Source organism: Strongyloides ratti, scaffold srae_chrx_scaffold0000002, assembly GCF_001040885.1.
Source record: "Strongyloides ratti genome assembly S_ratti_ED321, scaffold srae_chrx_scaffold0000002".
Lineage (NCBI taxonomy): Eukaryota > Metazoa > Nematoda > Chromadorea > Rhabditida > Strongyloididae > Strongyloides > Strongyloides ratti.
The window spans coordinates 367365-379561 of NW_020171510.1; the positions used below are offsets into that span (position 1 = coordinate 367365).

The window sequence follows — 12197 nt, forward strand, 5'->3', positions numbered from 1 at the left end:
AAAAAAAGTAATAATAAGAAAAAAATATTTATATTTAGTCATACAAGAGATAATATTAAATGTAATAAGAAAGTTTAAAAAATTAAATGAAGTTTTATCTTATTAAAAATAAATAGTTTTTATTTTATTTTCAAAATTTTTTATCTATACTATTTTTTGTTTAAAATACCATTACATGCCATTAAGGATACATATAAGACAGAGTTAAAACAAATTTAAATATACTAATAATTTTTAATATTTTAAGATAAATAATGTTACCCTAATTGTGGTATTAAAATAGGTGGATAAAAGAAAATGGTATACAAGATAAGAGAAGTAGAAGAAGTCAGTCTTAAGTTGTACTCTTATGATCCTTTCCGTTTAAATAATTTTAATGTTGCTTAAAATATAAATTAAATTTGCTTCATTTTAAAAATTATTGCTATTTAATAATTATGCTTATAAATATTTATGTATTGTCTACTAATTTGTGTAATTTGTACTCCGCTACATTACCTCATAAATTGATGAAATAATGAACACCATTAAGGATATAAATGATATAATTTGTATTTCAGTTTTTACATAAATTTTAAAATAATTTAGTTGTTTATTTTATACAAGTCAATTAATTTATATTTAAAATTTTCATTTATAATATAAATCTTAACAAATGACATATATTTAAATTGTCCTAATAGTTTGATTTTGTAACATAATTTGTATGAAAAATAATATAAACTATATAATATAGAAAAGTAAATTTAAAAAAACAACTAGTTTTTATTTTATACCTAAATAAAAAGTTTAAATAAATTAATCAAATACTATTAGAGACTGTTCACCAAAAGTAACACTATAATTTAGTAATTAAAAATTAAATAAAATATATTTCTTAATTTTATTAATTCTTTTAAATTTTTTTTTGTATTTAAAAAAATTAAAGTGATAAAAAAAGCGTAAAATTAAAGTTTCTGAAAGAGATATAATGTACTTGCAACAAATTTAGTTTTACTTTTTTTAATATATTAACAAAGTAATATTTTTTTACTGTTAAAGCTACATTTTTTTTATTACTGGTTATTAATTCCCAAAACAAAAAATATAACAATATTTAAGTTAATTACAAAGAGCACGAATATAATGTATATTTATAAAAAAAAACTAAATATGTTGAATAAACATTGTAACAGAATATAGTTATTTACCTCTTATATTGTCTTGGTTTTTGTATATAAATAAAGAGTTTATCACCTAATTTAGTAGGATAATAATGTTTAAATGTTACACTTTAAGTATAAAAAAAAATAATCAAATTATTTATATTTAAAATAAATTTAATGTGATAGTTCTATTTATAATTAGACAGTTTTTATAGAATTAATTTTAATGATTATTTCTTGAATCATCTTTTACAACAAATATATAACTAATTGTTATTTAATTGTACTCAACAACTTTTCAATTATATAAAAATTAATTTTTATATGTAATTTTTAATAATATAAGAATAAATATTTTATTAAAATAATGTTAAATATTTCATACTTTTAATAATGTTAGTAAGGTATAATTGTTTATTTAAATGTCTAGAAAATTATATAGAAAAAATAATGGAGAAATAGATTATTAAGTTATATCCTAATGAATTACTTTTTTTAAATATTTTTCTATAATAATTAAAAGAATTAAAATTGTTTGTTTTTTTATTGTCTATAAAGTTTAAATAATTAATTATTTTAAACATTCAAATTTCTTCTCCATATTAATAATTTTAATAGTTACTTTTAATAAAGGAACTCATGTTTATTTAAGAAGAAAAAAAACATTAAAATTAGATATTTATTTAATTGATACTTTTTTCTTTAAAAAAGTATTTATAGACTAATTTTCACATATAAAAGTATATTGTCTACTAACTAGGATTTTTAAAAGACAGTTAATAATCTTTTTAATAAAAATTTTTTTTTATAAAATAAAAAAATGTTTTATTATTAGGTTGTCCCATTTTAAATGTAGTTTTTTTAATGCGCGACGCTTGCAGCTAGTTTAATTAATAACTAGCTATGTTTAAAAAATTCTAAAACATTTACTAGATTCATATGAATCTCCTCTACATAATGACATAAAAATTATACCAAAATAGAAAGTTTCATTATTTTTTATTTTAATTTTTTGCAATGCCTTCTAAGCGTCGATTTCCCACTATTTACCTTTTTGAAGTCAAAAATGGGACAAATGAAGCAAAAATAGAAAAAATTTTTAATAATATTTTTGAGGTGAATCTTATCAATGCTTCTATTGAAAAAAAATTTTTTTTAAAGATTCAGGGTAGGTAATGAGAAGCTTGAGAATGCGCAGCGTAAAGAAAAATTTCATTCTTCGATAAAAGCGTTTTGAAGCACGATTTTAAAGCTTATTTTTTTACAATTGGTCAGAAGAACATGTGAAGCTTTAGTTGTTTCAAAATCGAGAGTTTCTAACCATTTCTAGCTAAATAAATATTCAAAAAAGAAAGATCAAAGAATATCGCTAAAGTTAAACATAAAGCAAACAATTCATCGTATTGATGTCTGTATTTTTTTTTCAACTTTTGAGGGTAAAAATGACTCATTTTTTAAATGAAACATAACCTATGATAAGAATTGGATTCTAAGCAGCAATAGTATACACTTTTCATAATAGTTTCATAAAAATTATGCTTTGAAACTACAATAAATCTCAAAACAAGAATATGGTAGTATTTTGGTAGTTTATTGAGAAAAATGTGCACTAAGGATCTATGAAATCTAGTAAAACCTGTTGAAACTATGAATACTGAATCCAATTGTGCACAATTAAAAAAGTTTTAATAAAAATAGCTCAAGTGAAAATCTTTTTAGCAAAAAAAAACAGCTAATTGATTTTTACAAAAAATTCTCACTCATAGATTTTGGAAACAATGCTCCAAAAACTGAAGGATTTGAAATATAAAAATTTCTCCTTTACGCAAAATATACCCCCAACATTAATCACACATACTCTCATTTTTTTAAAAATTTGAATCATTCTTCAAGAAGAAATCTTTCAAAAACAATAGACCCTTAGAATCTGCTTTTGAAGCTTTTATCGCTTCTAGTTTTTCAAGTTTTTATTCTAAACGCTTGAAAAGCTAGTTATCCATTAGAAAACAATGTGGTGAATCTAATGACTGTTTTTAGAAGAAAAAATATTAATATTCCACTAAGCTACACGCATTTAAAAATTAAACAAAAAAAACTGCATTTAAAAAGAGACAAGCTAATATTATAATTATAATTATGCAAATAATATAATAAATTAATAATGTATTTCAATGATAAATAAATAAGCAAATAAAAAAAAACTTTTTTTTCAAATTATTAATGTATAAATTTTAATATCTTTTGCTTTTTTTCTATTTTTTTAAAACGATCTGAATAGTATATTCTAGACATATTTTTCTTTAGCTAAAATATCAAGCTTTTCTTAAAATTAAATAAAATACTTTTGTGCTAAAAAAAAGCTTCAAAATTTATATCTTTTAAAAGAAACAGTAATTTATTTAAGTTAAAAAAATTTTTTTTACTATAAAACACCTTCTACAAAGGTTTTTGATAATTATAAAATATTTTTTTAAATATTTCAGATCACACTTTTTTTTAAAAAAAGTTTATCATAAATTAAAGAAGTTTATTGCTTGGTGTTTAAAAAATTTATAATTTTTTTATTAAAGTTCATTTATATTTATTTTGATTTTACATTGTATAACTATTGCAATTACGTAAACTTTTTTTATAAAAAAATTATTAATTTTTTACATAGTCATAAGTTTTTTTTCAAAATATACTAAGAATTTAAATAAGATTTTTATTAAATCAATATATTCAATTAAAACTATTATACAATTAAGTCAGTTTTTAAAAATCTTAACTATTTAAAACCAACCAAACCATTTTAAAAATTATAGTTTTTTTGTTCTAAAATACTGACAAAAGATTCTACCATTTTATTTTAATATTAAACAATCTCTTAACTTTATATCATTTATTAATTAGCCAATAAAAAACAGTTGCAATAAACATTTTATTTATTTATTATTTTATTAAGCTGTTTAAAATTAAATAAGCATCATTTGCAGCTAGCTTTTTTTAATAACTAACCATGTTTTAATAAAACTAAGCATTTTGCAAGATTACTAAGAATCTTCGTAAAAAATTAACATTTAAAACGTACAAAACAAGGATAATCAATTTCTTTTAAATTTTATTTTAATACTATATAAATTTAATATTTGTATTATTTTCTTTTATAAGTATAAAAAGTGGAACAAATATCTTAAAAACTATAAAAAATTTTAATAATATTTTTGGCAAAAACTTTGTAAATGCTATTGCTGTTTAAAAATGATTCAAAAAATTAAAAAGAAGGAAATAAAGATCTTGAGAATGAGGATAGTAAAAAACCAAGTTTATGTATTAAAAGGAAAAATTATAAACGCTACTGAATCCGATTTAAAAAATGTCATAAAACTATCATTATTCTATGAAGTTTTAAAGTCTTGTATTTTCAATTACTTAGTAAAGATTGGAAAAAACAAAAAAAGCTAGATATAAGTAACACATGAGTTGTTTGAAGGCCAAAATTTTGTCGTTTTGAGATTTCATTTTTTCTTCTTCTTAAGAATTAAGACGTTTCATTTTTAAATTACATTGCAATTTGTTAAAGAAAATAGATTCTCTGCGATAAGAGAAAATGCTCTTGACGTAGGTTGAACATAGATGAAATATTAAAACAATTCCTAAAGCTTTAATAAAACCAAAAAATTTATTCTTACTGTTTAATAGTCTACTGAGGAAACTTTCCATAAAAAATATTTAGAGTTTAATAAAAAGATTGTTATTAAATTATATCGTGCCCAATGAAAAAAAATGCAAAAGAAATTGACTCAAATATCAAATCCCATCATGTTGGCTATGGAATCACCGAATAAGTTCAGCGAGACTTACAATATCATCTTAACTACACCGGATAGTTTCATTGGGGAGAATTTAAGGTTCATCTTGAGTAGCCTATATATAAGCAGACAATTGAAGAAATTTATTATAGACGAATCTCATTTGGTATTCGATCAGGGGTTAGGGTTCCGCCCTAATTACCTTAAGATGTTAACCTATTTCGAGACGTTGAAGAAATGCCAGTTCATATTCTGCAGTGGTTCAATACCAGACATCGCAATTGAAAAAATTATTAAAATATCACACCTACCACTACATACCGTATATAGGGGTGTTTCTTTTAAAAGCAATATTGTAATGACTATGGTAAAAAAAGAAAATCTGTTAGACATTTCTGATTATGTAGACAGGATCAAAAGACTACAAATTTTAAGAACCAATGTCTACCAAGGGAAGCCATTTAGAGTTGTTATTATTGTTAGGAATATACAAGAAATACAATTCTGCGAAGACCTATATAAGAAAGAAGGCTTCACTACGGTAAAATACTGTAGCACATTGAGTAAGGAAGAAAAAGAAGTGGCAAGAAAAGTATATGAAGGCAGTGAATATTCAGTGTTTATAACCACTGCGGGAAATTTGGTAGGCGTTGATCTTCAAACGTGCTCTGTGATTTTACATCACGGCCTACCTACCAATATATCCACCTACTTTCAGGATATTGGGAGATTGAATAGAGGTGGAGGTATGGCATTTTCGATCCTCTACAGCACTTCGCACGTTGAAGGATCATTAAAAAGGATTCTAACAATAGAGAATTTTAATACTGCATGTAGGAGATCCTGTTCTGTATCTACAGTATCAGAGAGCAGCTACCGCCCAATTCCAGAAGAAAAAAGAAAATCTGATATAAATTGGATAACGCCTAAAAATAAGGAAGAGGATGGTTTTGAAGTTGTGGAATTGGGGCAACAAGCCTTTTTGGAAATGTTAGCAAAGGACACTAATAACTGCCTCCACAATTGCTATTTAAAATATTTGGATAAAACCTACATTCCAAATTGCATCTATCGATGCACAAATTGTTTAACAAAAAATAGTGTACTCAATGAACGTTTAATATTAGATGCAATTAAAGTTTATAAAAATAATAAGTATATCTCTGGAGATGAAGATGAAAAAAAAATTCTTGAAAATTACTATATTGTAAGAAAAATATTTATGGAATACGAGGAGGAACGAAAGAAAAAAACACCAAGTCCAAAAACCTAAAGATTACCAGCTGATACACCTACAATACCGAATGAAACAGAAACTGTAACCGAAGGTGGTGCTAGACCTGTTACTGTTGAAAGTAAAAAAATTATTAATATGGAAGAGTTTCCAGTTTTTATCAGTTAATTTTTTATTCCCATCATTATCAGTTAATATGTAAAAAGGTTATTTATGATTTGTACTTTATTTAAGTCCATTCTATTTCCTTTATGTGATTAAGATTTTATTTGAAAAAATTTTATTAATTATCAAGTGCTTTCATTCATTTTTAATTTGGAAGGGGGGGTATAACCGAAAAGTACCGAAATAACTTTTAAACAATCAACTATTAATTTATTTTAGAAAATGTTTTTTTTGCCATAAATCAAATTAATTATTTTATGAAATAACTGATAAAAATGTAATATTATTATTTAATAGAGTGTTAAAATAATTACAAATTATTTCTATTTTGAGTAATAAAACTTTATTCATAAATGTGTGATAAAGAATAGAATGTATTTGGATTAAGTCTTAGTAACATATATACATTAACACAATAAATGAACTGATGTCATTAAGTGAATATAGCTATAATAAATTGATATATATTTTTGTATTTATATCACTTGTAAAATATAATGATTTATTTTACGTTCTAAGTAGTTTTTTTTATAAATTTTTTGTATTAACGTTTATATGTTAAAAATGAGAAAATTTTTATAGCATTTAGAAAAACATTACATAAAATTTTGTTTTAAAAAAATTTTTAATACGATAAATCAAATATTTGAAGTAAATTCTAAAAATAACATTGGTAATATTATTTTCTAGAAATAACACTAATATAGATTATGTCTTAATTAAACGAAAATACAAATTTATGTGTTTACTAACAATATTGTTTAATAATTTTACACCTAAAAACGATTTCATAATATTAAAAGATATATTCCTTACGAGGAACAAATATAAGTCAATAAATAATAAAATAAACTATGTTATAATATAATTTTTTATAAATAGTAAACAAAATATTATACAAATAAAAAAAAAATTGACAATAAAATACATTTTGTTTTTTTAAAATGATAAGAAATGAACATACTTTAACAAAAATATTGTATTATAATGTCTAAAGTTGGTAAAGTTTAAAATATATTTTTACAAAAGAATCACAAATAAAATTCCGTCTATAATTATTTTTAACAATAGATAAATCTAAAATTGTTTTGTTAACAAAAAAATTAACTATTTTGATATTGAATGCTTTCACATACAAATAATTATTATTATCTTACTCTTTTTTGCAAAAAAAAATATGGATTTTTTTCATAAAAAAAAAAGTAACAATAAAAAAATTTTGTGTATATCTCTTAAAAAGAAATTTTGTTGGGAAAAAGTCCGGATTTTTAATTTTAAATTTTTTAAAAAATTTTTAAATTAATTTTAAGATATATCGACGGATTTGTTTTTATTTTTCTTTATTCCTTTTTTTTATCTTATCATATTTAAACTACCAAGTTTTATACATATTTTATTTATTATTTGACAAAATTGTTATATTTTAAATATTATTTATTAGTATAACCTTTATGATATTCACTATATTATACATTTTACCTGACTTTTATATCTCATTTTTTTTTATATTTAATTTAATATTATTTTATTCATTATTATTATTTATTATAAATTTTATAGAAATGAGTGATAATCAATCGGATTATATAAGTGAACTGAAGTACATTGCTGTTAATCCCAACACAATTAGTAGAATAAAAAAAAGAATTTTGACATTTAGTGAACTTCAAAATGGTGCTTTGGATCGTAAAAAGAATAACAACAATATTTGTATAGATAAAACGAATAACATATTTAAACATAATTTTGATAAAAATAAAAGTAAGTAACAATTTTTTTTTACTAATTTTCTTAAAATGACTTGGTTTTAGGAAATCGTAAAGAAGAATTTTTTATTTGTAGTAAATTTAGACAATTGCAAATTATTCTCGACTATCAAAAATGTAATATTCATAAAACTCCAATTGGCACTTATACAAGACTGTTTGGAGGAAGTAATCTACTTATTGGATTTTATGATAACAAGCAATCAAATGAAACATTAGATGAACATGTTAATATGATCTTGAACGATAAAACTTTTAAACAAATAATAGAAAAATTTCGATTACCTGAGTATTACTTGAAAAGAATTGTAGGTGGAAGTTTTAAAAATATATGCAGCAGAGAACTTTGCCTTTCTACATCTACTTTTGATAGGATACTTAAAATTTCAAAAACAAAAAGTAAACGAAAACATTTTTATATTGAAAAATATTTAGCTAGAGCTATCAAACACTTTCTTGGTCACTATTTTGTTAAATTTGATAAAATTGGATTCTTGAAGTCAATTGAGGGACATCTCAAGAAAATTCTTACCAGTGATTTGACATTTCCAATAAGGTTTCTTATAATTACATTACTTTTGTTGATCATAACATCTCTGGAAGAAAACGAATCTTATCTTATCACTGATCCAGATCTTATTATAATACTTACAAGGCATATTTTTGAGCGACCAAGATTACATTTTATTAAATTTGGCATTAAAAAAAAATATAAGACAGATGATGATTGTGATTTCAGAAGAATGGTTAATCTGTTTGTTGATAAATATTGTGATAAATTTACAAATCAGGGTGTGGCTTTAAATGATTATCATATCCCTCAATTATTAGATTTTTTCAGTTTTACGATAAATAAGATTCTATATCATTTGGAATTGCATAAGAAATTTCAACAAATAGATGATAATATAAACAAATATAAAGCAATAAACTATGCATCTGTTTTTCATTGCCTTTTTCCAAAATTTTTATGGGTATTCAATGCGTATAAATCTCAATATATATCCAATGAATTGAAATTAGATTTTAAACAAATAACGGGAAGAACAATCAATATTTTATTTGACAAAATTAAAAAAACTAAATTTGTATGTTATGATATGCCTGACTATATCAAAGCTGCTTTTATTTATACAAGTGAAATAATTTTATTGATTGGAGAAAATTTATTTTTAAAATGTGGTAATGTAAGTTTTTCTTTGTCATTTAAACTATTCTTTAAGACTGACTATAATGAAATTATTATAAAATGGAGTGAAATTATTTTTCATATTGATAAATCAACAAATGGTATAAATCAAATTGAAGTTGGTAATATTATTGCTAAAAGATCCTATATTTTAAAAAGATATGATTTACTTATTAATGAATTTGCAAACAAATAATAAATTTAGAAATCTTAAATTTTCAGGGATTATTTTCAAATAAAGAGAAAAGAATTTAAGAAAGAAAATAACAAAATATGATTTTGTACTAATATAAAAATATTTTTTTTCTAGAACAGTATTTGAGTTTGTCAAATTTTTTTTATTTTTTTTTATATTTGTTTTGTCGTTTAGAAATAAAAAATTAAATGAAAATAAAAAGTTATTAAAAAATAAAATTGAATAATAAAACAGTTTTAAGTTAAAATGTTGCAATAATGTAAGACCATTATCAGTTTCAGAAAAAATCACATAATATTCATTATTTGTATAATAGTTATTTGTAGAAATAAATGTATATATTATGTAACAGACGTCAGAAAGAATCCAAGAGAAACCATTTAATTTAATTACAACACACGTATCATGAAATATTTCTTTTTAATTAAAATTGGTGTTACACATTCATATCTAAGTACAGATACAAAATTACCCAATCTTTCAATGATTAAAGATACCTATGGATTTGTAACAGCATTTGCTACAATACCAATACCTACAGATCCTGTAAAAATTGAACTTCCAACATGTATTTTTTTAAATTTATCTTTTACTAGTTAAATTTGAATTTAAAAATATTGCAATTGTATCACAAACAAGATATAAAATATTTGGTACTATTCTGTCATATCCCCCCCAACATAAAGTGATAGAAAATAATTGATTCTTAATAAAATTTTCCCAAATAAAATCTTTATTACATAAAGGAAATAAAATGAAGTAATATTAACTAGAAAACATAAATAATATTTTTTACATAACAACTAATAATAATGGGAAACATGATGGGATTTGATATTTGTGATTTTTTTTTCGTTTTATGATAAAAATTAATAATGAATATGATTTTTTTTTAAAATTTTTTTTATCTATCTTGTATAAATAAAGATAAAGAATATGATAGACCTATTTATTTAAAAAAAAATATTTTTAAGATACGTTTTTATCATTTTAATTTAGGGGGAGATATAACAGAATAGTACCAAATTATTCTTAGCTTAAAAAATAATTGATATTTTAACTATAGAAAAAATTATAATAAAAAATTTTTAATTAGAAGAACAACACAGAATATTTAATTTTATATAAAAATTATATCAATTAAATATTATGATTAATCTAAGAAAATATCGAAATAAATTACATTTTATAATACATTATGGTAACATATATTAAACATTTTAGCAAAAAAAAAGATAAACACAAAAGAATATTAGAGGCAGAAGAAATGAATACAAGAACACTCTGACATAAAACTATGTTGTTGTAATTAAATAAACTTTTATATATTTTATATTTTTGTTTCTATTATTACTATTAAATAAACTTATTAGTTATCAATTCTATTTATTATACTAGGAAGAAAAAGTATTTTCTTGACTTACAATTGTAAAAGTTACACATAGAAGACTATGATTGGCACAACAAATAATTTTTTTTTCTATAGATTCAAGTGCCACAAAATATGTTTTGATTTTTATATTTTTATTTCTTATTATTTTAAATCATTTTTATAATTGTCTAAAAATTTAAGCATTTTATTAAAATTTAAACAAAATATGATATAAGACTATTTTGAATTTAATTTTAAACATTATTAAAAAATAAAATTTATATATAGAACAAAGATAAACAACAATTTGTTTTTTTAAAAACTACTATTAAGATAGTAAAATTATCATAATTTTAAAACAGTTTAATATATTTAATTATAATGTCAAAAAAATTATCTTTTACTATTACTCGTTTTAAATAAACACTTAATACTACATAAAAGGCAAAAAAAATTCACATAAAAGTATTTTTTTAAACATGAAAATATTAAAAAGAAAAAGTAACAAACAAAATTAAAAATTGGAATTGAATTTTATTTCACATGATTTTTAAATATCTATATTAAATAAATTTTTATTAAAGTTTACTTGATTATTGATCAATTTTTATAAACACAATAGATTTTCAATACATAAAAAGAATATCAAAGTGATAATAGATAATATTATGCAGATTTTATATGATATTATATAATTTTAAAAATGAAATTATATTTCTTAAGAATTATTCTATCTATGATTTTTTTATTTACATTTAGTTATAGTAGTATGATACAAATTGGAAGATATATTGAACTAAATGTTAAATCGAAAGAAGCTAAAGATGCTGCTAAAGAAGCATTAAAATTATATAATAAAAATAAAGATATCAATTTGGGTAATAAAGTAAATCTTCTTAAAATTATTAAAATAGAACGCCAAATTTTATGTGGAAAAAATTACAAATTTATTTTATTTGTAAAATTAAGAAAATGTAAAAATTCAAAAAAACAAATTTGTAAAAAAAAACTTGAACTAACTTTCTACAAACCTTTATATTATACAAAAATTTTATATTCAAAGTTAGAATGAATATAAAAATAATTAAATTTTATAAGTTTATAAAATTAATTATAAACTATTATTTTAAAAAAATAAAATACTTTATAAACTATATTAGTGTTTGAATATTATGTTTTTAATTAAAATTATTTTTTTTATATCAAAATATAAACGTAAAAATAATATTAATATATATATCAACATACTTTTATAAAAATTAGAAAAATAAGTATATAGACATTTTAAATTGAAGTTTTATAAAGGAATTACTTTCTTTACAATCTTGATTACATAGTT

The 12197-nt window shown here is 20.9% G+C and overlaps 3 protein-coding genes across 3 annotated transcripts; all 3 read left to right on the forward strand.

The window, feature by feature from the left end:
- Positions 1-5294: 5294 nt before the first annotated feature.
- On the forward strand, positions 5295-6209 carry SRAE_X000107100 (Helicase, C-terminal domain and P-loop containing nucleoside triphosphate hydrolase domain-containing protein; the record flags this gene model as incomplete). The annotated part of the gene is made up of 1 exon (XM_024651807.1): positions 5295-6209. One exon carries the CDS (start codon positions 5295-5297, stop codon positions 6207-6209), a length of 915 nt encoding a protein of 304 aa, XP_024498531.1.
- A 1688-nt stretch (positions 6210-7897) lies between these two features.
- SRAE_X000107200 (Hypothetical protein) lies at positions 7898-9486 on the forward strand (the record flags this gene model as incomplete). Its single annotated transcript, XM_024651918.1, has 3 exons — positions 7898-8096; positions 8147-9288; positions 9325-9486. 3 exons carry the CDS (start codon positions 7898-7900, stop codon positions 9484-9486), a joined length of 1503 nt encoding a protein of 500 aa, XP_024498532.1.
- Positions 9487-9891: 405 nt separating this feature from the next.
- Positions 9892-11930, forward strand: SRAE_X000107250 (Proteinase inhibitor I25, cystatin domain-containing protein; the record flags this gene model as incomplete). The annotated part of the gene is made up of 3 exons (XM_024652029.1): positions 9892-10054; positions 10486-10504; positions 11618-11930. The coding sequence occupies 3 exons, from the start codon at positions 9892-9894 to the stop codon at positions 11928-11930; spliced, it is 495 nt and encodes a 164-aa protein (XP_024498533.1).
- Between the last annotated feature and the right edge of the window lie 267 nt (positions 11931-12197).